The sequence below is a fragment of the Acomys russatus genome, chromosome 6, assembly GCF_903995435.1.
Source record: "Acomys russatus chromosome 6, mAcoRus1.1, whole genome shotgun sequence".
Taxonomy (NCBI): Eukaryota; Metazoa; Chordata; class Mammalia; order Rodentia; family Muridae; genus Acomys; species Acomys russatus.
In genome coordinates, this window is record NC_067142.1 from 58,811,234 (window position 1) to 58,838,589 (window position 27,356).

At 47.0% G+C, this 27,356-nt stretch overlaps 1 protein-coding gene across 1 annotated transcript; it reads right to left on the bottom strand.

The window, feature by feature from the left end:
- Positions 1-9,845: 9,845 nt before the first annotated feature.
- On the bottom strand, positions 9,846-24,086 carry Mettl13 (methyltransferase 13, eEF1A lysine and N-terminal methyltransferase). The gene is made up of 8 exons (XM_051147701.1): positions 23,783-24,086; positions 21,901-22,663; positions 20,449-20,648; positions 18,168-18,363; positions 14,756-14,923; positions 12,766-12,981; positions 11,969-12,100; positions 9,846-10,256 (listed from the first exon to the last, which is right to left on the bottom strand). Exons 1-8 carry the CDS (start codon positions 23,933-23,935, stop codon positions 9,982-9,984), a joined length of 2,103 nt encoding a protein of 700 aa, XP_051003658.1. The 5' UTR covers positions 23,936-24,086; the 3' UTR covers positions 9,846-9,981.
- Positions 24,087-27,356: the final 3,270 nt, after the last annotated feature.

The following is a 27,356-nucleotide window of genomic DNA, read 5'->3' on the forward strand; positions in this document are numbered from 1 at the left end:
CCTGTAGACAAAGTACCCACATACATAAGCAAATAAATATTTTGAAAGTATCTCTTTCAGCTTATCCATACACCGTACACTATGCTAGACTATTTCATTATTATTTCTTCACTTAATCACCCCCAAAATATACATTATTATCAATTATAAATAATAGAGCTTATATGTAATCCCTGAGCCTGTGTATTGGAACTTACTCCACAAAGCAACACTACGGAGAAGTGGGGTATTGAATGGTCTATGATGTCTCAAGAGCAGGGATGGAGGAGTGAATGAGTGTGTGATCACACTGAATGGGCTCCTCCTCCTCCTCCTCCTCCTCCTCCTCCTCCTCCTCCTCCTTTTCCTTCTCCCTTCCTTCCTGTCCCCGCCCTCTCAACCTTCTGCCTTCCAGTTCAGGGTCACATTGCATGGAGGCCTTTTTTTTTTTTTTTTTTTTTTTTTTTTCATGGAGGCCTTTTGAGGTCAGTATTGTGCTCCTAGACTTCCCAGTCTCCAGAACTGTGAGCCGAGCCAATTTATATCATTTATAAATGATGCAGTGCATCAGATTCTGCCACAGGACCACAAAACAGACTGAGGGGATTGCCACTAATCATGAGATTATTGCTATAATGAGTAACTGAAAATGAAGAAGTAGCTTTGGAACTAGGCAATGGGTGAAGGCCAGAAGAACTTGAGAAACTGCCTAGTAAGTGCCTACACTTCCATACATGGAGTGTTGATTGTAATGCTGGAGGACTTAGAAGAAGAGAAGGCATTTGGGGAGTGGCTTATGCATCCTGATCAGAGTGTAACTGTTCAGTACGATGTTAGAGAAAAGAAATTATTTAAAGACAATACATACTTATAAATGAAATAATTCAGCTGAGCAGTGATAGCACAAACCTTTCATCCCAGCACTCGGGAGGCAGAGGCAGGCAGATCTCTGTGAGTTCAAGGCCAGCCTGGTCTACAGAGCGAGTTCCAGGACAGCCAGAGCTAAAACGGAGAAACCCTGCAATAATGCAAAAACTATATGAAAATTTTCAGCCTGTCTAGTTGAAAGTAAAGAAATATGTTTAGGAATAGAGCAAGAATGTGGCCAAGTGATCCTTTGGTAAAGAATTGTCTCTGCCAGCACTCGGGAAGCAGAGGCAGGCAGACCTCAGTGAGTTCAAGGATAGCCTGGTCTACAAATCGAGTCCAAGACAGAAAAACCCTGTCTTGGGGTGGGGGGAGGGAGGGAGGGGGAAAAAGAACTATCCCTAAACTGAAGACATATCTGAAACTTTAGAGGCAGTGAGGACTGTCTGCACCATTATGTCTAGACCCCATTTTAAGAACAGACACGTTCTCTCAGGACCTCAGCGCTCATTCTCCTGGGCTGCCTCAAGCATCTGCTCCCCAGTCCTCGACACAAATGACCCTGGCTGTCCTAGATATGTCTCATGTGTACAGACACATGTCATAGCTCTACAGGGTCACACATTAAGCCTTGCCTATGACTATGTGACAAATAATTCTGCAAGACATAGGGGCTTTGGAAGCATACTACCTCCTACATCTGGAGTTCAGAGGATGTGATCTGAAGACCCAGACAGAAACCTGCCACAAGAATGGAGCCACTGTACAGAATCCCCAACAGAGCAATGCCCAGTAGGAGATGACTGTCCCTGAGACACCAGAAATGCAGTTCCCATCATGTGACATTAGTCTGGAGAAGCTGTAGGCATGCCACTACATACCCAGAGAGTTCAACACAAAACAGACTAAAGACAAAGAAGCATTAATAACAGTTACAGAAGTGCTCATGCAAACTCAGTGAGATCTGTAAAAGCTGCCTAATGCCTCACAGAAATAAGCAGTGGGAAAAGAATTTCAGCAGAGGCCCCCCCTCCCTCGAGCTTTTCATCAAATTCTGTGACTGCGAAGTGATGGAAGTCCAAGTATTGTGATTTAACTGAAGAGCAGTTTATATTTTTAATAACAAAATGTCCTCTATATGGAATACAGACTAAGAGACTCCACAGTGGCACCAAGAACACAGGCTCTCCCTCTTTCTCTGGACTGGCACCTTTAGCAGGCTATTTTGTCACAGAATGTCTAGCCTACCTCCAGGAATCATAACTATGTTGCTAACAGAAAATAAGAATGACACTGGGCACAGTGGCTCATGTCTGTAATCCCAGGACTTGAGAGGCAGAGGCAGGTGAATCTCTGTGAGTTCGAGGCCAGCCTGGTCTACAAAGGGAGTCCAGGACAGCCAGGGCTATGTAGAGAAAGCCTGTCTGGAAAAACCAAAGAAGGGAGGAAGGAAGGAAGGAAGGAAGGATGAAAGGGAGGGAGGGAGGGAGGGAGGGAGGGAGGATGGAAGCTGAAAGAACTCTTAAGAGCTGACTCAATCCATTGAACAGACTTTCTCAGAAGTTCACTTGGAATAGGACATCACAGTTCACCAGAACGATACCACAGAGATATCTGTATTTCCAAGCTGTGTATTTTACATTGTTAAAAAACAAACAAACTCATAAGCAAAATAGGGTAGATTTCAGGATGATAAGGAGGAACATCTGCCACATGAGTTCTGTCTCCCCCCCCAGAACTACCACACGATTGTGTCTATTATGTAAACTAACCCAATCTCAGAATTCCCAAAACAGTGTTTTCAAGTCATATTGTCTATATCCCCTACCTGTGCAAATAAAATCTTCCCTTAGATGAGTACTTATAATCAGCTAATGGTTTCTGGAAAAGGGAGATATATTTTCTTTAGTGGTGTAGCCGCTGGCAGGGTGCCCATGTTCCCTTAAGCAACCCCAGGAGGGAGAAGCTCAGAGCTCTACCTTGAAACCTATTCTCTATGAAGAGGACTTAGTTGCAGAAGTTTCCAGTGTGACTATAAATAGACTATATATTACCTTTACCCATCTATAATAGCATTTTAGAATTAGGAGATATAACTTGTACATATCCGTACCCAGCATCACTACCACAAAGACATGACCCAAGAAAAAAATGCAAAAAATTTTTTCTTTTTTTTTTAAATTGAGATTAAATGAGTCTTCCAATCATTAGGAAGTCTTTGTCATATATTACAGGATAACCGTACTATAATTCATAGACACCCCCCCCCAAGAAGCTAAGTACCATGGAGAGCCCAAGGGAGGATGCTTGAATCTCACTCAGAAGGGGAAATAGACAGCAGACATAGATGAAGAAAGGGAAGAAGGTAGGAGAGAGAGTGTGGAGGGATATGAAGGTGGAGATCAGAAGTGGGGAGAGCAACAGGCCAGGGGGCTTGGAGAGGGAAGAGAAACCAAGAACAAGGACATTTCTGAGACCACCTGGAGACCTACTACAAGGTAGGCTCCTGGGAGGATATGGGAGTGACTTTAGGTAAGACTCCCAGTAGCAGGGGTCATGGACACTGAAGAGGCCACCTTCTAGCCAGACAGGACTTCTACAGGAGGGAGAGGAACACCAGCCCATGCACAAAAACTTCAACCCAAAATGTACCCACCCTACAAGATACACAGGGATAAAGATAGAGCCGAGATTGAGGGAAAGTCCAACCAATGCCTGGCCCAACCTGAGACCCACCCCATGGGAGAGAGCTAACCCCTGACACTATTAAAGATACTCTGCTATGCTCACAGACAGGAGCCGAGCAGAGTTGTCTTCTGAGAGGCTCCACCCAGCAGTGGATGGAAACAAATGCTGAGACTCAGCTCAACATTAGGCAGCGTGTAGGGAGCCTTGTGAAAAAGTGCTGGGGGGTAGGGGGATTAAAGGACCTGGAGGGGACAAGAGTCAATTAACCTGGGCTGAGGGGAGGGGGGCATAAAGAGATTGAAGCACCAATCAAGGACCATCCATGGACCGGACCTAGGCCCTCTACACATATGTACCTGATGAGCAGTCCTCATGTGGTGCCCTAGTAAGGGGGGGCAGGGGCCGTCTCTGGCATGGACTCTCTTGCCTGCATTTTGATGACTCCCCCTGGTGGGGCTGCCTTGCAAGGCCTCAGTGGAAGAGGCTGTGCTCAGTCCTGATGTGACTTGATGTGCTCAGGGTGGGTTGGTAGGTCCCCTTTTTTGAGGAGTCGGGAAGAGGGAATAGGGGGAGGAGAGAGGGAGAGTAGGACCAGGAAGAGAGGAGGAAGAGTGCTATGATTGGGATATAAAGTGAATTTTTTTTTTAAGGCAGGAAAAAAAAGTCTTTTCTTTGCCAGCTCATCCCATTCAACTGGGCTGACATATCAGGTCGTAAGCAGTATGAAAACTGAAATAGTAAACACGTCCCAGGGACAGTCAAGATGGTTAAAGGGCCTGGCAAGAGCTCTAAAAGTAATATTTATTGGGAATGTTGGCAGATGTGCTTGGGACTTTGACACATATTACTGAAAAAAAAAAAATGGGGCCCTACAGAGCAGTCACTAACCCCAAATCCAAAAAGTCGCCACTTTCCCTCTATAGCCTGCCAACCTGTGTTCTTATCACGGCCTTTGGGGAAAGAAAATGCTGTGTGATTGTGTGTGCTCAAATGACTCTCTGGGATGTGGCTTTCCAACCTCTCTCTCCTTTCCCAGCTAACAAGCTCCTAACCTGACTACTCTCATTACACTCTTTGGGATGCTCACATACACAAATAGCTTCCACTCCAAGGCAAATGGAAGGAAACAAACAAAATGAAGAGGCAAGCTCACAGGGCTCCGGAGAGTAGAGACACGTGGTTGAGAGCTCTGTGCTCCATCAGACGGGATAAGATCTGACTTGGGGATGATTTAATTTCTTGAAGCTTCGGGATACTCACTAGTAAATGGTTAGGGTGGCGTGCTTCACTGTCATTTCATCTAACCCTCCCCCATTGCCCGAAAGACCCGATGTCCTAATATGATTAACGTCCCCTTTGGATATGAGGTCTGCAATACATGAACTTTGGGAAACACATTGATGCCATAGCGCTACCTCATTCCAAGTGTCCCTTGCATACGTAGAATCCACAAAACACCATGAGATCTAATGTCCCCCAAGGCTCCCAGTGGTAAGCAGTGATTGATAGTATGACTATAAAACAATATAAATTCATTGTCAATAAACACTATAAAAAAACTGAAGCAACTTAGAGAGAAGGTAGACTGAGGATGTCTGAACTAACAGAAGCTGTTATGAGTTCAGAGGACTACACTGAGCTGCGGGGGCGGGGAGGAGGGAGAGGAACAGGGAAGGAGAAGGAACGGGAGAGGGAGGGAGGGAGGGAGGGAGGGAGGGAGGGAGGGAGAAGGAGAGAGAGAGAGAGAGAGAGAGAGAGAGAGAGAGAGAGAGAGAGAGAACACTAGATGACTAACAATAAATAGCTACCCCTGATGTACCTGGCCTGCCAGGCACTTATATCTGTAATTGCTCAGAATCTCCCTGGAAGGCAGATGATTTTATTCTACTTTATAGAGAAAGAAACTCGGGGCCAGAGAGGTTGAGGGGTTGGCCCAGTGTTACAAAGCATGTCAGTGGTCAGCCCAGGATTCAAAGTAAGGTTCCACTAATAGCAAAACTGGTATTTCTTCAGCTCTTGTGCCATATTCCCTGTTGCTGGGTAAAAGGCAAGAGCTAAAACAAACACCCCTGGCCATAGGAGCCTTTGGGGGGTAGGGGGGAGGAGCAGCGGGACAATCACCAGAGCTAAGATCAGAACGTCAAAATGAATACAACTAGTTTGCTCCTAATATGTGAAGAAATTTCTTTAACACGTTCCAGTTTTCCCATCTAAGAAATGAATAGAGAAGATGCTGACATCTTCCACAGCTGCCTTTTACAAAGGGTGAACCAGTCACAGGCTATCAAGTCTCATCTTGGGAGCCTGCCTATTCTTTCTTTGAGTGCCACCAGAGCTCCCCACCAAGGGGAGGTCATCAAATATGGAGCACCAGAGTTCATGTCAGAGTTAGTCCCTGCTCTCCACGTAACTGTGGAGAATGTCCTATCCATTGGGTAGATCAGAGTAGGGGTTCGTGTTTACTACTTGTGTTGTCCTTGGTTAGTGCGATAGTTTGAGCAGACACCTCTGGGCCCTGATCCACCCGTTACGATGTTCTTCTTGTAGGTTTCTAAGATCCTCTGGTAGATCTGATTTTTTTTTTTTACCACCTATTACATACTATCAAATTACCATAATGTATCCCATAAATATGCATAATATTTCTACTTATACATAAGAAATTACCTCCATCTTGGCAGGAATTGTGAAGATATGTCAGCTTAAACCCTCATCTACTGTTTTTGTTTCTTACATTGCTCTGGCTTTAGGCTTCTTCTTTTCTTCCTTTTTTAAAAAATTTACTTAATTTCTTCAGATTACATCTCAATTGTTACCCCCTCACTTGTATATCTTCCCATTCTCCCCTCCCTCCCCCTTTCACCCTATTCCCCTCCCCTAGGTCTGTGACAGAAGGGGACCTCATCCCCCACCACATGATCAGGTCTCATCCTGGTAGCATGCTTACCCTTCCTGTGAGTGCCACTAGGCCTCCCCACCATGGGGAAGTGGTCAAATAGGGGGCACCAGAGTTCATGTGAAAGTCAGTCCCTGCTCTCCACACAACTGTGGAGAATGTGCTATCCATTGGCTAGATCTGAATAGAGGTTCTAAGTTTGCTGCATACATTGTCCTTGGTTGGTACAATAGTTTGAGCAGGACCCCCCCCCCCTTGGTTCAGATCCGCCAGCCTTGATGGTCTTATTGTAAGTTTCTAGGATCCTCTGGATCCTTCTACTTCCCCATTCTCCCATGCTTCTCTCACCTGGAGTCCAGGTTTCTTCTTTTCTTACTGGCATTCCCCCATTGCTCCTCCTCCTAAAAGCAAAGCTGTGGAGCAAAGAGATACCAGCTTCCGGGTTTTGTCTGACTGAGTACAGGGTAAGGAAGAAAGAGAAGCCAGAGGAGAGTGGGCGGGGCATTCAAGGAATTGAGAGAAAAATAGACAAAGCAGGAGAGTGTCCCCTGACTAAAAGATCAGAAATACTGTTCAAAGGAAACTAACTGCAATTAACTTTCCACCAGGAATGGTGTAGACATAACTTAAGTGTGATCTCTAGCGCCATCTACTGGGAAGTACGGGAACCAGCTAAGACTGGAGATGGGCCTAGGAGGAGAAGACGAGGACCCGTGAGTTCAACCTTCCATCACCTTAAGGCGGCAGCTTTTCTTGAGACTAGCTTCTAGGAAATGATCTAGGCATCATCTATACCACCTCATGACCACATGGTCCCAAGAGCCATCCAAGTAAGTTATCAGTTGCCCCACTGCGCAGGAGATGAGAACATTCACCAGTTACCAAGCGAGGCCTGAACTTGTCTCTCGAACTAACTAAGCTGCTGTCTTGGTTAGCGTTTCTGTTACTACAAGGAAACACCACCGCAACCGAAAAGCAAGCTCGGGAGGAAAGGGCTTAGTCAACATACACTTCCACATTGCTGTTCATCACCAGAGGAAGTCAGGACAGCAACTCAAACAGGGCAGGAACCTGGAGGCAGGAACTGATGCAGAGGCCATGGAGGGGTGCTGTTGACTGGCTTGCTCTGCCTGTTTTCTTATAGAACCCAGGACCACCAGCCCAGGGATGGCACCACCCACACTGGGCTGGGCCCGCCCCCTTTGATGGCTAATTGAGAAAATGCCTTACAGCTGGGTTTCATGGAGGCGGCTCCTCAGCTGAGGCTGCTTCCTCTCTAATGACTCTTAGCTTGTGTTAAACTGACACATAAAAGCAGCCAGTACAGCTGCTGCTGACCACTGATGACAGCTTGTTCCTGGTTCTCAGAGAGTGTGTGCAACCAGTGTAGTCTTCAACCTCCGTGACCTTTAAAGCTGCCCAGATTTGGTTCCTAGGGCTGCCTGTGGCACGCTCCTTCAAGCTTAGATCTATGCAAGCCTTACCTTTCAGTCCTGCAAAGTCAGAGATCCAAAAAATGGATCTCACTGGCTAAAACTGAGCTGTCAGCTGGAGACAGAAGGGCAGAGAGCCTCCGCCTTACGAACACCTGACTAGTTTTCTTACACTCCGTAGCTTCTACAGGCCATCTGTGTTCCTTGGCTGGTGGCCGCCTCTCATCTCCCACACCAGCAATGACCAATGGAGTCTTCCTCACTTCTAACACTTTTGCCTCTACCATTTAAATACCCTCATGACGACACTGGGCCCACTTCAATGATGCAAAATAACCACTATGGTTTAAAACCAGCTGATCATCATCAAGCCCACCTGTGCATTAATTCCCCAGCACAGTGGGCTTTCCACATTCAGACTGCAGAGGCATCTTTGGTAGTGGGTAGTAAGGGTAAGAAGTGCTGCTGTACCCATCCAAGACAGCCTAGGGGAGTCAGCCAGTTAGTAAGCTGTGTGACCGGCTGGCACACTGAAGAACTGGTGTAGGTGAGGAGTACAAGGCAATAGTCAACTTTAACCATTTTACATGCCTGCCGAACTAGTTTGGCAGGGACCATGGCATCATCACGTGGGCTTCTCATCCTTCTGTGGGCTTCCCATGCACTTCCATAGGCTCTCTCTTATGTGGAAGATGAAACTGACACATGGGTTAAATGTGTTTTGATTGGCCAACACCTTCACACACACACACACACACACACACACACACACACTTTGAATTTCTGGCTCACTGAAGACATAGCCACATTGGGGATACCTGACAACCAACCCCACTGCATGGGGTGTTTCTTCTATTTTGCCTATGTGTTCCCCCTAGCATTGGTTTTTTACCTAAATCACTTCACAATCTGTTAATGGCCTAAAATTCATAACAGTCCTCTCCCAGCGCCTGCTACACCCAAAGTTAGGTACAATTCTTCAAGAAGAAAGGGCTCATAAGGCCACACACCCTCCCAAGAAGGGATATAGTTAGTGTTTGTGGGGGTAGGGGGCGGAAATAATACTCTACCAAGTTGGTGTTGCTAAAGGAAACGACCTCCACCTATGTCATGCAAAGAGTACTAATTAAATGCAGTGGTCTACCAAGGAGAGAAAAAGAATTTTTGTTAGAAAAAAGGGGGTTTGCTGGGAGGGCAGGGGAGGCGGGAATAATGGTGTGGGGAAATATAATCAAAGTACATCATATGTGTGTATGTATGCGATTGTAAGAGAATCAGGTTTTTCTTTTTTAATCCACATACAGACTCATTTGCCTGACATTAATGCAAAAGCAAAATCATTCCTTAGTGGGGAACATGGGACACAGGAAGTGACTTTATGTACATAAAACCTCTCTGCAAAAGCTATGAGTGTCCAAGGAGTGTGATTAGGGACTGAGCAAAAGGCCAAAAACTGGCGAACATATTGGTCTTCAATGGTACAAATTTCCGTCACATAGGAAGTGAAGCTGAAAACTGCCTCAGCTTTCAGTTACTATAAAAGTACTTGAGATAAACCAACTTGCAAGGAAAAAAAGTTTATTTGGCTTAGTCTGGAGGTTCCAGGCTACCAATGGGCAGACCCACTGCCCTTGGACCTGTGCTGACGCAGGGCGTGATGGAGGCAAAGCTATGGCGGGATGAGTTCTTCGCTGACTTCAATGCCCAAACGTAACTTCTGTCCTTGGGCTTCCCTCAGCCTCCAGAAGCAGAGGTGACCAAACCTACTGTTCTTCCATACTTGTTTAAGACAGGGTTTCTCTGTGTAGCCCTGGCTGTCCTGGACTCACTTTGTGGACCAGGCTGGTCTTGAACTCACAGTGATCCAACTGCCTCTGCCTCCCTGAGTGCCAGGATAAAAGGTATGCACCACCACGCCCGGCCCATAACCAGACATTTTTTTTTTTAAATTAAAACAATCAGCCCAGGTGCTGTCCCCCATCCCAAAAGGAGGGAAGCAGTGGCTGAGTATGCAACCAAGAGAAACATGAGGCCTAAAGCACTGTGATGCTCCAGCCTCCTGCAGCCCACGGGTTCAAGTCAGTCGGATAGGAAGCAGAGAACCGCCGGCCCCAGGGATCACACAATCTTCACGGTCTTCAGCATATCTGACAGGACATAGGTGTCATCCCAAGCCCGACCAGGCTTCCTCAGGGTCCTCTCCAAAGCCTGGGCCATTTCCAGAAGCTCTGCTGTAGCTAGCTTCTGTTCTGGATGCAGCTGACAAAACAGGATCTCGTTCACTTCGCCCTCGATTCTCCGCATGTACAGGAGTGGGAAGGCTTCCCTGAGCCCAGCCAGCACTGAGTCCTTCAGCCCCAAGTCACGGCACACGAGGTTAAGGATAAAGATGCCTGTGGAGAAGGAAGGAAAGGGTAGAGTGGCCACAGATGCTGAGACGTGCGTCAGGGAGAACACAAACTCCTGTGACAGGGAGACTGGGGAAGGAAGAAAACAAGTAGAGATCTTGCAGAGAACACACAGCACAAAAAAAAAAAAAAAAAAAAAAAAAAAAAGGCACAAAGACTGTGAAATATGTGCAGTGTAAGAAAACTTCAGCCTTATTTTTTGATGTTTTCCCATAGTATTCCTATATTTTAATATTCCCCATGCCTACAAAATCTATTCATAAAAAAGTAATTAATACCTTCCATAAAAGTTAAATTTATCAGTTCCACAAGGATGTTTTATACTCTTTGTTTTGACACAGGGTTTCTCTGTGTAGCCTTGGCTGTCCTGGACTCACTTCGTAGGCCAGGCTAGCCTCGAACTCACAGAGATCCTCTTGCCTCTGCCTCCCAAGTGCTGGGATTACAAGCATTATATTCTTGATACACACATCACATGAGTATTTACTATCCAGTGAGAAGGCCATGGTTATCCTGATTTCTGGCAATCAAGGTTCTAATCAGCCCCATATACCAGAGGCCTTTAAAAATGCGAAATACCCAGGGGCTTGACGACACAGGTTTTAAGTGACAAGCAGCTGGTGCTCCGACTCTGCCACCTTGGCATGTCACTTGACCTGAGGTTCCTCACCTCAACAGGCTCCTATGAATATTAAGTAACACAATGCCAAGTTCGGGGCATCTGGGGACCATGTGAGTAGAAGCTGGAGTCACCAAGCTCCTTCTGTGGGAACTATTACAGCCACATTGGCACGATCTACAAAAGCTGGTCATCTTCACAAACGCTGAGCAGTTTCAGCCCTGGGCAGCTATCTAAGACATCTGCAAACCCATTACCTGGAGCACAGACAAGACTGGTCTGGTAATACTACTTATTTCACCCCAAACAGTAACGCTGGACAAATGAATGTACCATAGTCACGATGTCAACAGCAGTAAAAATGGACACTATAAAACAACACTATGGATGAATCTCACAAACAAAAGGTTGAGAGAAAGGAAGCAGACACGTTTAAGAATACAGTGCATATGATTCCGTCTATATCAAGAACATATACTAAGCTATGGTGACAGTTTAATGCTTATCCTTTAGGTAAGAGGTGGACTTTCAGGATGCTGGAAATGGCCTATGTTTGGTGCTGGTAGATAATCAGTTTGGGAAAAGTAACCAAACTACACATTTACATGCACTTTTTATTAAAGAATAATTTCATTTTTTATTTTATTATCTTTAATTTTTTATTATATGTGACATGGTGTTTGCATGTATGTTTGTGTGAGGGGGTCAGACCCCCTGGAAGAGTTGTGAGCTGCCATGTGGATGCTGGGAATTGAACCCAAGTCCTCTGGAAGAACAGGCAGTGTTCTTAACTGTTGAGCCATCTCTCCAGCCCCCATATTTTATTGTTTAATTATGTGTATATGTGTGTATGTGGGGAATGGGCATGTTGTTAGTGCAGGCACCCTCTTCAGGAAGAAGGCCTTGGATTCCTGCAGCTGGAAATAGAGCTGGAATTAGATGTGGGTGCCAGGAACCTAACTCAAGTCCTCTGCGATGGCAGCAAATGTTTTTCACCTCTGAGCTAACTCTCCAGCCCAAATGATTTGGTTCGTAAGGCCCCTTCCCTTTTTCCTTTGCAGTCTCTAGTGTTTCTTACCTTCATGAGACAGGATGCTTTTGACCTTCTGCAGGAAAAGTTGGTCCACAAACGCTGGGGGAGGACAACTCATTCCCAGCGTTGGATCCTTACTGTCTACATCAAACATTATCACGTCATAGTGAGGTCGTGCTGGGAAAGGGAAGATAGTGAGTCCTTGTTTTTGCAGGATAGGACGACATCATTTTCATCCCCAAACACACCCCCGCTCTGCAATCTGCTGTGAGCACCTACGTCTGAAAGACGACATGCGTACTCTGCCTGTTGAAGACGTGAGTGTTTATACCAGTCCTTCTCATCAAAGTTCAAACTCTCCTCCAGGACAGATGAGCATTCCTCTGAATTGAAAAGTGCCTTCCAAAGGCAGATATTAACAGGCTCCTTCTAGCATGAATGACACATGCTATGCATGTGGTGGTTAACACCGGAAGAAGTGAACATCACCTTGGGAAGTTTCTACATACTTGGAGAATGTGGGCTGCACTCCCAGCCATGTCAAAACCCCAGGTGGTGACAAGAAGATATGAGAGAAGATGGGACGCCTGTGGTGCGTTTTTTGTTTGTTTGTTTGTTTGTTTTTGTTTTTTGCCAGCTCCTCAGTTAATTCTAAAAGTATACTAAAACTAAGAGCCAGCCATCCAGCCCTTCATAGAGATGAACCCTAGCGACCCCTGCAGGCCTGCCAACCTCAGACTAATGTTCTGCAATGAACACTCCTCCAAAAGCTCACACACACACACACACACACACACACACACACACACACACACACACACACACACACACACACACGGTACCTTCTCCTCCTGCCAGGCTGGCAATGTAGTCCAGGCCATCTGCAATGTGAACCTTCATCCGGTCACTCTGTGAGAAGCCAAACCACTGGGTGGCCACATCCAACATGGAGGGGTCGATCTCCACGGCGTCGATGCGGGACTTTGGGAACTGATCGTGAATGAAGAGGGGGAGGCTGCCCCCGCCCAGGCCCACCACCAGTAAGGCCAGCGGAGTCTCTGTAAGAGAAGATGAGGATTTCAGTTTCTGATCTGCTTTCTGCAAAATTCTATACAGGGAGAACAAAAAATGGATTGAAAATCGTTGTTCTGCCCAGTGATAAACACTTTAAGGGCCTAGGCCCTGTCTCATCCTACAAATTGAGAACTCTCCAGACATTTGATCGTTTGGCCTTGGCTTCATTTTGAGTAGGTCCAGACAATGAAGCGTATGCTACTCTACAGTCCCTTACAAAGGTTAATGTAGTTGGCTGATACACTACCAAGATTTTCTTAAGACTTATTGGATATGCTCTCACCAAGAAAATAGAAGCATGAAATCAGTCATAGACACCAAACAGTATGAATGCAACGTCCCGCACCCAGCTCTTAACTCAAAGGGCCGTAACCACCTTTTCAGACACCCCAACAAAGTGGGCACAATCCACTCAAGCTCTTTAAAGCACCAGAAACAAAGCCCTAAGCATGGAGAACCATAACCTCAAGAGCAATAAAAGAAACAAACCACTAAAGAAAGCCAGACCTTGCAATTAAATATAGCAGCATTAAAGACCTCACATGAAGACACTTGTGAGTGAACACCTCAAGCCTCTTATCAATGACAAAGTTGTCATTTTAACTACAATGAAGAATTGTATTTTGAACTGGGCAGTAGTGGCTCACACCTTTATCTCAGCACTCAGGAGGCAGAGGCAGGCAAATCTCTGTAAGTTTGAGGCCAGCCTGGAACAGAGTGAGTTCCAGGACAGCCAAGGCTACACAGAGAAATACTATCTCAATAAATTAATTAATTAATTAATTAATTATATTTTGTGCTTAAGTGCCATCCATTACTCAGATGCACGGCAGTGGGATGAATGCACTGTCCAGTTAACATTATATTCATGTGAAAATTTATAAGTTAAAATTTTATGTGTAACTGAAAATCTGTGTGCTTCATATACCTTACTGAATATATTTTATATATTAATCTTAAACCAAAATAAAAAGAAGAAAAACAAAACTTATACCCCAGGCAGCTATTTCACGATGGCAGTCTGTTCGCGGCAAGTTACCTATGAGCTTATCAATGGAGAACATAGTTGAGATGAGGGAGGATAGCAGCCTATGGGTATCTGTCAGTCTGCAGTAACTGCTTAAGCTGCGCGGCCACGGGCCCCCTTCTGCAAGCCCACAGGCCCCCTTCTGCAAGCCCACAGGTCCCCTTCAGCAGGCCCACAGGCCCTCTTCTGCAGGCCCACAGGCTAACAGGCCCCCTTCTGCAAGCCCACAGGCCCCCTTCTGCAGGCCCACAGGCCCCCTTCTGCAAGCCCACAGGCCCCCTTCTGCAGGCCCACAGGCTCACAAGCCCCCTTCTGTAGGCCCACAGGCCCACAGGCCCCCTTCTGCAGGTCCACAGGCTCACAAGCCCCCTTCTGTAGGCCCACAGGCCCACGGGCCCCCTTCTGTAGGCCCACAGGCCCCCTTCTGCAGGCCTACAGGCCCCCTTCTGCAAGCCCACAGGCCCCCTTCTGCAGGCCCACAGGCCCCCTTCTGCAAGCCCATAGGCCCCCTTCTGTAGGCCCACAGGCCCCCTTCTGCAGGCCCACAGGCTCACAAGCCCCCTTCTGCAGGCCCACAGGCCCACGGGCCCCCTTCTGCAGGCCCACAGGCTCACAAGCCCCCTTCTGTAGGCCCACAGGCTCACAATCCCCCTTCTGCAGGCCCACAGGCCCACAGTCCCCCTTCTGCAGGCCCACGGGCTCTGACCGTGAAGGGCAGGGGCATCTCTTACCTAGGAGCAGCTCTGGGTTTCTCAGCAAGGCAAGGCCAGCAACCATGGCTTTATGGTGTTCACAGCAGAGGTAACTCTTATCAATGGGCTGCCCTGGGCCAGGCGGGAGGTCCTCCGAAGCATCGGCAGGTCGGTGCTTCTTCTTGTCCTTCTTCTGTTTCTTCTGGGCTACATGAGAGAGTCACACTACTGAAGTCCTATGCTTCTTATGCTAGTTCTTGAAAGTCAAGGGATGCTAGCAGCACTGTGCAGCAAGAGCTTTAAGCAGATTGAGAGAGCCAACTATGAATTAAGCAGGTTGGGTGACATCATCAAGATAGCCTGAAACTGGCCACTGAGGGCATATTTATATCGGAGAAATTGGCAAATTTTACAAATCTGACCCTCCTCTCCAAAGCACAGGTGTTTTAACATTCACCATACACCACTGTATACCAAGGGGCCAGAAACAGTACACAGCAAAGGCACATTGAAACCCTGGACATATTAACTACAGGGCCTTAAGGAGCTCCCCTCTGAGAGTGTAAGAGCAGACAGGAGGGAAGTGGACTCACTGTTCTTTTACAGAAATGTAAAGTCACTACCACCTCCTCAGCACCAATTACTATAACGACACTTTTTACCTTTAGTGCCTCTCGTGTTTCCAACTCTTTGCTCATGAAAAAACTGAGCATCTTAGGTATTCAGTAAAGTACACATGGTTAATAGGTGGTGCCAGTAAGATGTAAACCTAGGGCCACTTGTCCCTCACATCTATCATCTTCCCACAGTACACTGTCCCACTGATAAGGAATCACAGAGGGTAGAAGGCCTATGCAAGACCCTCTACCTTCTTTACTCCCTCAACACTACGCTAAATGGATGGCTCTAAATTGTCACAGGAACCTGCATTTCACAGAAGCATTAGACTGATGTGTAGCTATGGGGTGCTTCTCAGAGATGTTAATCTCTTCTGAGTAATTGCTCCTCTTTAGTCATCTACACTTCCATGATAGAGACTACTACTCCCACGGGAAGAAAAGTTTACCAAGGCAAGAAACCTGGCAATACCAGGCAGTGGTGGCACATGCCTTTACTCCCAGCAGTTAGGAGGCAAAAGCAGGTGGATCTCTGAGTTCAAGGCCAGCCTGGCCTATAGAGCAAGCTCCAGGACAGCCAGGGCTACACAGACACCCTATCTCAAAAACAAAAAACAAAAAAAGGAAGCAAAGAAGGGAAGAAGGGAGGTGGGGAGGGAAGGAAGGGAGGAAGGAAGGAGGGAAGGAAGGAAGAGAGAGAGGAGGGGGGAACTTGACAATGTGGAAAAACTGAAACACAAACTGAAAAGGACAAAATTTTCTCTTCAACAATTGGACTGAGGTATAGAGTGAGATTTTTTTTGTTTTGTTTTGTTTTGTTTTTTCGAGACAGGGTTTCTCTGTGTAGCCTTGGCTGTCCTGGACTCACTTTGTGGACCAGGCTGGCCTCAAACTCACAGCGATCTGCCTGACTCAGCCTCCCGAGTACTGGGATTAAAGGCATGTGCCACCAGCATGATTAGGGTAACCTACAGCAAAATTAGCAAATGAGAAATGGGGGCCTCACAAGCATGAGAACCCTCCAAGGACCAATCTATTCAGAGAGCACTGGATAAGGGTGAACTGTGACCTCAGGAATCTGACTTCTTCCAGACTTGCTGTGAGGACAGCATGGTCAAGCAATCGGGACACCCAATTTCAGAGTTCTGTGGTCCTGTCTGGCCTGAAAATTGCTTTGTAGTCCAAACTGGCCTGCAATGATCCCCTGCCTTCTGAGTATTAGGACCAACACAATGCACCACCAAGACCAGCCTTAGCTTTCACTCTAAATATAATGATTTTAAATTGGTCACAATAATACAAACTTATACAGCCAGGGGGTGTATACAACTTATACAGCTAAATAAAACAAACTAGTGGTTTCCCCATCAGTATCACTTTAGACATACTTAAGAGTGACCCTTAGTGGTTAAGAACACCAGCTGCTCTTATAGAGGGACAGAGTTCAGGTCCCAGCACCCATGCCAGACAGCTCATACATGCTGGTAATTCGAGCTCTAGAGAATCTAATGCTTTCTTCAGGCCTCTACACGCACCTGTATTGCATGAATGCATATGTGCCACATACACAATATTTTTTTATGTAAAAATAAATCTTAGAAAAGGAAAATAAATGAACCTAAGGGAGGCTTGGATCTCACTGGCCAACACTGTAAACACTGAACAGTTGTGACCACATTAATTAAAATATATATTAATAATTAAAATTATTAAAGCCAGTGTGGTGGCATATGCCTGTAATCCCAGCTCAGGAGACAGAGGCAGGAGGACTGTTGAAAGTTCAAAAACAGCCTAAAGAATGAGACTATCTTAAAAAACAAAATACATAAATAAGTAAAAATCAATTTTTAAGAGACATCAGGCACACCAACTGTACTGCATGTGCTCTGCAGTATCTATAGTTAGGGGCACCACCCTGGAATGGAAACTCAGAAACTAAGCACACAGTCCCACTGACCAGTGCTGGACGAGATGGCGGCTCAGGCACACAAGTCGAAATCCCGCCGAAGGGCAACACAGAGGAGGCAGGGCTGTGTGCCACCTTCACGTCTCTGGCTGCTCTCACAAGGGCACAAAGGGATGTATACATGGAAGCTCATATGTTGGGGGATGGAATGATGCATTTTGATGCTAATTACTACTTGCTGTCTCTGTAACCCACCTTCTGATTAATAAAAAACCATCCCACCTGGGCAGGGCAAAGGTAACAGGTGGGGCTTAGAGAGAGGAATTCTGGGAAGAAGAAAAAAGGCCGCCACGAGGAGGAAGGAGAAAGACCCCAGGAGAAGAGGAAGGCCGCCGTGGGTTAGATGGAGAAGCACATGCCCGGTGTGGATGGAGAATCCGGCCCAGATGAAGAACATTAGCAAGTTCTTGGGATTATGGATGGGAATTATTGGAAAGAGATGGCACGGGACTGAGACAGGGATCCCATGCCTGCCCCACTATGCGAAGTAGTTTAGAGGGTTAATGTCTGCCCTGCCCCAGGTTAACTAAGGCATTTTAAAACATAACCAGCGCCTGTGTCTTGATTGATCGCTAGCCGGGCATACTGATAATACAGGTAATTTAAAAACAATACGTATACACCACACTCCCTTTCGGCTGAGGCACCCTTTCTCCTACCGCTCAGAGCTAGGCTTCGCTCAAGACGTGCAGACAAGTATACCTGCCTATCTCCACAGCACCCTGCCCAGATGCTGGGAAAGGAGAGCCCGAAGAGCCCCGTGCCGCCAGGCACAGAGATCCCGGTCTGTCCTCACCTTGGCTGAGCCCTCAATGGAGAGTCTATCCATACCCAGCAGAGTCCCACGACCCCATCCGCGACCCCTCACCTCTGTGGGACACATCCTTCAGCAGCCTGGCTTCCGACTGCACCACATTCCTGTTGCTGAGGAAGATGAGGCGCCGGAAGTACCGCCTGTCCTCCCCTTGCACATCCTCGATTACATAGTCACCGCTTAGGGCACTGTGGTCTTGGTGTTGAACAGTCCGGACCCCGATGTCCCCGCCCACAGACAGGAAGGGCACCTGAAGAGGACAGAGATTTGAGAAAAAACATCAGCTCGATGGACAAATAGGTGCCGCTATACACCTGCTTTGGTGTGATCGTGAGGACTTGTCCGTGCCAAGGACAGCAGCAGCCCCCCAAGACTTGCTCTTGGGCCCAGTGCTCTTCTGGGCCTTTGGATGGAGCTCAAGAGCGCACTTTAGAAACTCAAATGAGCACAGAGACACCCCCTCCCCGTGCCCCCTAGCCACTAGAGAGCTGCATTTGGTGCTGCCTGAGACAAATCTAAGACTCTCACTGGTAAGCACACAGACTCCCCACAGCCCGGGGCACTAACGAGCGCAGCAGGAAAGGGCTCCTACTCAGTCTCATCTTCACGCATTTCTCCTTATCTTAGGAAAGGAGTGCATTTCCCCCTAAACTTGCTCCCTCCCGCCCACCGTGGCTTGTTTCTTTTGTTGCTGGTGGTGGTGGGTTTTATTTTTATTTATTTTATTTTTTGCATTGTTCGCCGTGTTGCTATTTCGTTGGTCTATCCGATGACCTTTAAATGTTCTTATTGTACACTGGGTTTGGATTTGGTATGTTATTGTTTCCCAACATTTGAGTTTCTTATCAGCATGGTTTCTAACCGCCCGTAACTCCTGGCCTTGCAGACTTAAGTGATGAGAGAAGCTCTCTGGAGACTCTGGGCCTTCGGGAAATAAATATCTCTAATTGATAACGAGCCCAGAGTGTGCCAGAAAAATACGAGTCATCATCAACACAGGTCAGGCTAGGAACCCAAGGCCCAGGATTTGACTACTTTAGATCTGTCACTATCACACCAACCCTTGGGAACCTTTGTCCTTAGTCCTGGTTCTCACAACAGACTCGTGATGGCAGACGGCACAAGACAGGTGTCAACCGGTAGTAGCCTTTCTTGGTGTAACTTTCAGTTTCCTTTCTACAATGCTAACAATCTGAATTGAGCAGTCTCTCTTTCATAGCCTCACAGGATACTTCTGAGACAGGAAACAACCAGGGAAGTCCACTTCAAATGTGAGAAGTGGGGGACTGGAAAGACGGCTCGGTGGTTAAGAGCACTGGCTGCTCTTCTAGAGGTCCTGGGCTCAGTTCCCAGCACCCACACGGCAGCTCACCACCACCTGCAACTGTATTCCCATGGGATCTGATGTTCTCTTCCGGTATGCAGACAGAGGAAAGACCCATATACATAAAACACATAAATAAACCTTTTTTGAAAAATGTGAAAAAGAAAAAACACAAGCCGGGCCTGGTAGCGCATACTTTTAATCCCAGCACTCGGGAGGCAGTGGCAGGCAGATCTCTGAGTTCGAGGCCAGCCTGGTCTACAAAGCAAGTCCAGGACAGCTAGGGCTACACAGAGAAATCCTGTCTTGAAAAACAAAAAGAAAAGAATAAAACACATCCAGATGCTGCAGTAGTTTCACTTTTTTGTTTTGTGTGTGTGTATATATGTGCGTGTGCAAGCGTGTATGCATGCATATGTGTATGTATGGGTGTGTGCGCGCGCACGGGAGAGAACACGCCTTGTATACAACAGGCAGGAGTTCTCATCCACTCCTGGTCTACATCCTGGACTCCTAGAGTGACTTGCCTTCCTCTCCGCCCGGGGACAGTTAACTCTCACCTGACAGCGACTCTCCAGCCTATGGTCAGTTTCTAGTCCTAACTTTCTCCTTTAATTTTTGTAATAATTATATTTATTGTTATTTTATGTGCACTGGTATACTGTTTGCATGCATGTCTGTGTGAGGGTGTCAGATCCCCTGGAACTAGAGTTAGACAGTTGTGAGCTGCCATGTGGGTGCTGGGAATTGAACCCAGGTCCTCTGGAAGAGCAGCCAGTGCTCTTCAACATAGAGCCATCTCTCCAGCCCCTTAATTAGTTTTCTAAATTAGCATACAAAGCAATGGGTTTTATCATGGCCTCTTTACGCATCTGTGTCATTATACTTTGTTCTCTTGTGTCCGCCCCACCCCCACCCCCCCCCCCATCCTAGCCTTTTTAAGGCTCTTGCCTTCCGGGCTGCCCGTGGGACTCCAGAAACCAGTGAAAGCTGCTGTCAAAGTTTTGATACCTGCTGTTGGGGAGGCATGCCAGCTGGGGCCAGCTCCATAACTCTGGCCGACAGCTCTGTTTGAATGCTTTCCATCCCGTCATACCGCTGGCCTCGATGAAGAGCCACTGTGACCAACCTCCTGAAGCCGGCACTGGCTGCCAGCTGCTTCCGGCCCTCCTCCATGCCAAACAGCCACTCAGTCTCGCGGCCCTGAGGTACTGGAAAAGACAAAGTAAGTCACAGGGAGTGCTGGGGTGAAATGTTCGAGCCCCACAATCAATATGTTCATACACAGCAGAGCTAGACATGGCTCCAGAGCAGCTTCCTGTGACCCACTGAAAAGCGGAGCAGCCCGTCAAACAGGAAGCAGAACTCGGGGTGAAATGTCTGAAGGGGAGAGAGACAAACAAGACAAAACAAATAAACAAACAGATCTCAGAAATAATAGCACTGTTTTTCCCATGTAGGCCTCACTCCAAGCTGATTAAAAATACAAATGATGGAATCTGCACACTGGCCCGAGGTGAACACGGCATTATTTCCATTTTCACAAATGAGGAAAGAGAAGCACAGAACTGAAATCTCTCAACGCATCCTGCTACTGAAAGCAAAGCTGAGACGCAGACCCAGACAGTCTGGCCCATCGCCAGGCACCTGTCCGTTCACTGCTCTTTCCCTCAAGGGGATGGTAAGGGTTGGTAAATACATAGACACCCAGCTCGGTTCTCAAGAAACCAGATTTCCAACACAGCCACGCCTTGCATTCAGTTACAATGTTCACATTTTCTTCACTCCTCCAACTCTTCATCCCTCCACCTTTCTGGTACCTTCACATCTTTACACAGTAACAGCTGACACTCATACGGCACTTATCACATGGCCAGTATCATTTCTAAGCTGTTCAAGAGAGTTACAGTCCCACTTTATTTACAAGGGAAATTATTTGAGGAAAATAAGGCACACGGGGAAAAAGTAACTTTGTTAGTGTCATATCATCAGGAGTGCCTAAGCTGGGAGTGGAATCCAAAACCTGCGTTGCGGAGCTCAGTCCTTAGGTGCTCCCTTGGACTGCCTCCTTCAAGTCTGCAGAGTGGCTTCCTTCTGGAAAAGTCCAGCAGCAGACATGCTAGATGGAACTCGGCCAAGATATCTCAGCTGGCACCGACCAACCCAGCCTTGCCTCCACTGATGCGCACTCATTCCATACCATATGGAATGGGTCTAAACTTACACCTACTATCTCAAGCCTACTGCCTTCTACTCTCACCCTTCATCAAGCCTTTATAACAGACTATAAAACTCAAGTCTAAGAAGGATGCTGAAGAGCTATTGCACGCTTTTCATCAGACATTGGCTAATCTAACCTTCTTAAGATTAAAAAAAAAAAAAAAAAAGCCATGACCAGAACCCAAGCCCAGCCCCTGCAAAGCCAGCTCTTCTGGGGAAAGAGATGGAGCGATCCCAACTCACTGATGAAAATGGCAAAATGACGGTCCCGCGATGGTTTCACGGTGGGGTTATCCACCACGTGGAGGGTGTAGCGTGGCTCCCCAGTGTCCCCACTGCACAAGTCCAGGGACACACTCCCCAGCCCAGCCTTGCAAAGGCGCAGCTGGCTGCACAGCCAAGCATAGTGCTGCCGCTCCCGCACGGCCTCGGCCAGCCGATCGGCACTCTCCAGCCGCACAGGCTTGCCCTGCTCTTGAGTGCACAGCTCAAAGATCTGAAGGGCAGAGCCAGGGACTGGCCTGAACTTAGTCATGACGAAGGCAAAGACAGGCAGGGGGAACCGAGGCTCTGCTTCAAACGCCTGGTCCTGGCTGGTGGCCACTTGGTGTACCCTCACCATCCACCCCTCCCGAGAGAAGTGACCCACTGCTTTCTTCAGGATGTGAGCCTGAGCCAGGGAGATGCAGAGGTAGCGACCGCCCACCTGCAGGACGCGGCCAACCTCGGCCAGCATCCTGTCCACCTGCTGCAGGGTCTTCTCCTCCTCATCTGTCAGGACAGCATCCAGCGTGCCCTTGTCCAACACCACCTGGAATGTGGCATCAGGAAACTCCATCTGCGTCATGTCCATCTTCAGGAAACTCATGTGGGGCCGTCGGCTGGCGTTGCGTTCTTTCATTTGCTTGATGACGACCTCGCTGATGTCAATATTCACTATATCCTGATAGCCCACATCATACAGTTGTTCACTTAGCTCTGAGTTGCCACAGCCAATCACAAGCACCTGGAGGGGGGAAAAAAAAAATCATGTGTGGCTGGAGAGATGGTTCAGTAGGTAAGAGCAACTACTATTCTTGCAGAGAATAGTTCGGTTCTCAGCACCCACAAGGCACTGCTCACAATTGCCGACAACCACACTTCCAAGGAATCTGACAGCCTCTTTCTGGCCTCTGCAGGCTCCTGTACACGATGTACGTAAGTGCACACAGGCAAACACACATATGCATAATAAAATAAATAAGCAAATCTTCTTGAAGTTTGTTGGAGGTTGCAAAATCCAAAACACCAGTTGCAACCTCATCTTTACTGAAAGAAGTGTAGCCTTACGTAACCACAGCCATCCACTTGCGCTTCCTGTTGCCGCAGGCAATAAACTACAGTTTGTGGGGACTCAAAATCTGCCCCTGTCACTGAGTTCACTCACGATATTTAGCTCTTTTTTCTGAAGCCACACTTAAGATCCAAATTGTTCTCTCTTTGTGGTACAATCTCCCATTCCGCTTCCAAAAATTCTGATGTCACCATCCCCAGAGGGAAAAGCAGAGTTTGGTGAAACGTGAATACGCTCTGGGGCCAGACAGACCAGCTTTTAAATCTCCACTCGGCCACCTACTACTACGTGTGTAACCCCCAATATTCACCTGTAAAAATAAGTGCACAACTGCCCACCTGAATTTGCTGAGAATAAAAAAAAAAAAAAAAAAAAAAAAAAAAAAAAAAAAACCTGCATGTTAAGCCTTCCTCCCTACCGCCAACACCACACCCATCTCCTCCACACCTACTGTTTAACTTGGAACTTTTCACTTTCAAAGGTGTGTGCAGTTTACGCCTTCCTGTTCCTGTAGCTTGAGGGCCAGGCACAATGCCTGAAACTTGATAAGCACTCAGTAGTGACTTAGTAAACAGATACATCAATAAAGCCCCCACAGTGCTGCCTATTCCACACTTGTGCACAGTGACAGAACACCCTTTCAGACTACTTCCAAAAAACGTTAGGCCAAGGGTGAGCTTTTAAGTGAAATATTTAAAGGGGTATTTTGAAGTTGTCATTTAGCCAAAATGCTAGACAGAATCCTAAAATTGTGGATCCGAGCAGGGGCCCCACGCCTGCCGCACGCCTTACCTTCTCCCTGGGCTTGACGTATTTGTGCAGCACGTCGCACAGCTCCAGATAGGTCCCATACCATTCGAAAGCTTTCTTTCCTCGCTGCTGGAAGAACTTCTCCCAGTAGTCAACAGAGCCAAACTCCTTGGAGCTTTTAGGTAAGAGATTCATGTCCCCACGGTGTGCTGCGTCTTCGAGACTTCTGATGACAGATCACCCCGGTAAGCACCGGGATGCAGCAGCGGGAATCTTATCCACTACCGACAGCATAGAGTCCTTCCGTACTCAAAATCCAGCCAAACGCCCCCTGTGCACTGTACGCCCGAGCGCACCGCTGAGCTAACCACGCGCCGCCCTTTCTTTGCACCCTCAGTCTGCACCCCACGTGCAGTAGCCCCAAAACTCTGGCGGCCAATCTCAGATCCCATCAACCATTTCCGGGTAAGAGGTCTTGTGATTGGTCAGGCGCCCAAACCAGACCAGCAGATCATTGGTCACTGAGCCTCATTTCTGGCACTTCATTGGCTCGGACTCGGGACCATCGGGCTTGACTGTAGGCGCCTAGCGTTTTTTTACCCAAGCCAGCCGGGGTGGGCGGGATTTCCTGCCAGACTCCAGGCAGAAGAGGCCGACCGCCGGGAGCCCATGCGGCAATGTGCGCAGCCTCAGTGAGACTGTGCTTTGCCGCCGGCTGGGGGCGCGCCAGCTTTGGGAGCTCGCTTGATCAATGAGGAATGGCGTCTAGTGTGTGCAGGAGTAGGAGGCTCAGAAACAAATATCTGTTGTTTAAGAGGATGTGACCCTTTCTGTCGTCTCAAATCTGCACAGTCCAACGCTCTTCCCTTCCTCATCTCCTCTCCCAGGACTTTGACACCAGTCTTGTTTATTTCAGAGGGTAATGACTTGACTACTTTTTCTGCTCCAAAATACAGAGCTCCGCGATCAATCCTGTAACAATGTCAAATTTCAAGAGGAAAGACTTAGCAACCGATAATTCCGAGGTGCCTCCTTTTCCCCTTCCCTCGCCCCTCAAAATACAATAGCTGAAGATGCTCATTTCAACATCAGCTTCCTTAAATCATCATTCTGATGTCAGCTGTAAAGGCATATTTTATGTGTCTAATGAACATTCCATCCTTTTAAATGCTCGCTTTATGAAAATATCCCAAGGAAGTTCCTGGTGAAAGGCTGAAAAGACGATAAAAGAAACGGCTCTTGTGATAAAGGAACAAGAGAGATGCTTTATTTTGGAGCCAAATGAGTCACCAGGAACACAGAGTTAGGTTCCTCAAACACCAGGTTCCCATGAGGAGGCAATTGCATGACCTTTTTATAGATCCAACACAGAAAGTAGTTAATAACACACTCACACTTGCAGATGCATTGGTGAGTGTACTGTGAGGTCGTTAGAACCAAGCAGGAAAAACTAGAGGTCCGTTCATACTTTCCAAAAGTCTTAGCTAATGATCACAAAGGATGTTGAGTCAGTACAGAGGAGGACACTAACCAGCTGTTAAAGGGGCTAAAGATGGCCTAAGATAATGTGGCTCGGGACTTGCAGCATTTCAACCTCCGAACATCACTGAAGTTGCAATTAGTGAGCCTTTGAGAACACAGCTTCTCTCCAGACATTCTTCTTCACAGCCTACACACACAGTGCTTGTACAGTCACTGAACAGTTAGAAATACTTTTTAATTTAAAGTAATCTTCAAACATTTCAAAATCATCTATTGGACTTATCATTGAAACAGTTTTAATACAATATATTCTCCTAAATTCCATGACCTTTTGCTCTAAATAAAATATGCAAAATTTTTAAATAAGTTTTAAAAAAACACACACACAACTAACACACACACACACACACACACACACACACACACACACACCACATCAAAACACAAGATTAAAAAGCATAATATACAGGCAAAAGACTAGTAAGGCAAAAATACCCAAACAAAGCAATATGAGACAAAAAGCCTACAAAAATACCCTTGAGGTAATTTTGTGTTGGCCATCTATTTCTGGGCTTCGGACCTAACCTTAAGTGTGGTTAATATAACATATGAAAACCCAACTGAGAAAATTATTTTTTCTTTTGCAAGCTGGTATAAGTTGCAAGTAACTTCTTGGTTAGGTATAGGTACCAGTGCCCACTTCCCCTTCTCAGGGCTGGGCCTCCACGTGGCTTGGGCCTGTGCAGGCTCTGTGCATACTGCCACAGTCTCTGTGAGTTCATTCATACATGCATCAGTTTTATTGTGTCTGGAAGATACTGTTTCCTTGGAGTCATCCATCCCCTTTGGCCTTAAACTCTCTCTGCCTTCTCTTCTGCATAGTTCCCTGTGTCCTGGGCGCTGAGGGAAAGGGTTTGATGAAGTCATCCCATTTAGGACTCAGTGTCTGTCTTAGGATTTTATTGCTGTAAAGAGACCCCATGACCACAGCAACTCTTATACCGGAAAACATGTAATTGGGGCTGGCTTATCGTTTAGAGGTTTAGCCCATTATTGTCATGGCAAAAAACATGGCGGCATGCAGGCAGACGCGATTATAGCCGAATGTCTGTAAGAGTCGTTTTATTGCTATGTTCCTTTACCAGAACAATAGTATTTGATTTTCTCTCAGGTCCATGACCTAGCCAGTCTAAGGTGCTTTGCCACCAGCAGGGTTAGGTATGGGTTTCATCTCGTTGAGTGGGCCTTAATTCTAATCAGAGCGGCTGGCTACTCCCACTAGCATAGCTTGCACACAGGTCGCTGTTGTAGACTGAGGCTTTGTACTGGGTTGATGGTTCCCTTTCTCCTCTAGTAGCATGTCGAGTACTTCCAGGATGATGAACACTAGTCAGGAGGGGATGAAGCCTTCCTATAGGACATCTTAAAACAGTAGATTGGTGAGTTGCCCCACCCCCAACCCCCCACCCCCCGCTCCCAGCCCCCAGCCCCCAGCAAAGTTTTGATTCTTTAGTTCAGTGGTGAGACCCAGAGGTCTGTGTTTCTAACAAGTTGCCAGGTGATGCTTTATAGCAGGACTACTGGACCTGCCAGTAATATAATAATGACACAGAGGCTTATGAATATATTTTAAAGCTTAGGCTTACTCTAACCCCATCCTGGCTAATCCTGCCACTGTGTCTCACCTCGTGGCCAGCTCTACCTCTCTGTACATGTTCACATCCATCTGCTCATCTCTGCATCCAAAAGTGAATCTCTTGCCTTGAGTTTCTTCTCCCAGAGTCTCTCTCTCTGCCCAGAAGTTTTGCCCTCCACTTCCTGCAAAATATAGGCCACCAGCTCTTTATTAAAGCCAATCAGGTACAATTCTAGATTCCCCTTAGGTAGGTGAGGAAGGGACAAACATTTGCAAAATATGAGATCAGTGATGGGCCATAGCTCTTTGTCCAGAAACCAATTGAATTTACAGAGACACCTTCACACAGTGCACTCCAGTACCTTTTAGCTGTCAGATCCTTCCAGACAAGCCCCTTATGATGGTATTGCTCCAAGACCACATTCCGTCTCTCTCTCTCTCTCTCTCTCTCTCTCTCTCTCTCTCTCTCTCTCTCTCCTTCTCTCCTCCTTCATTCTG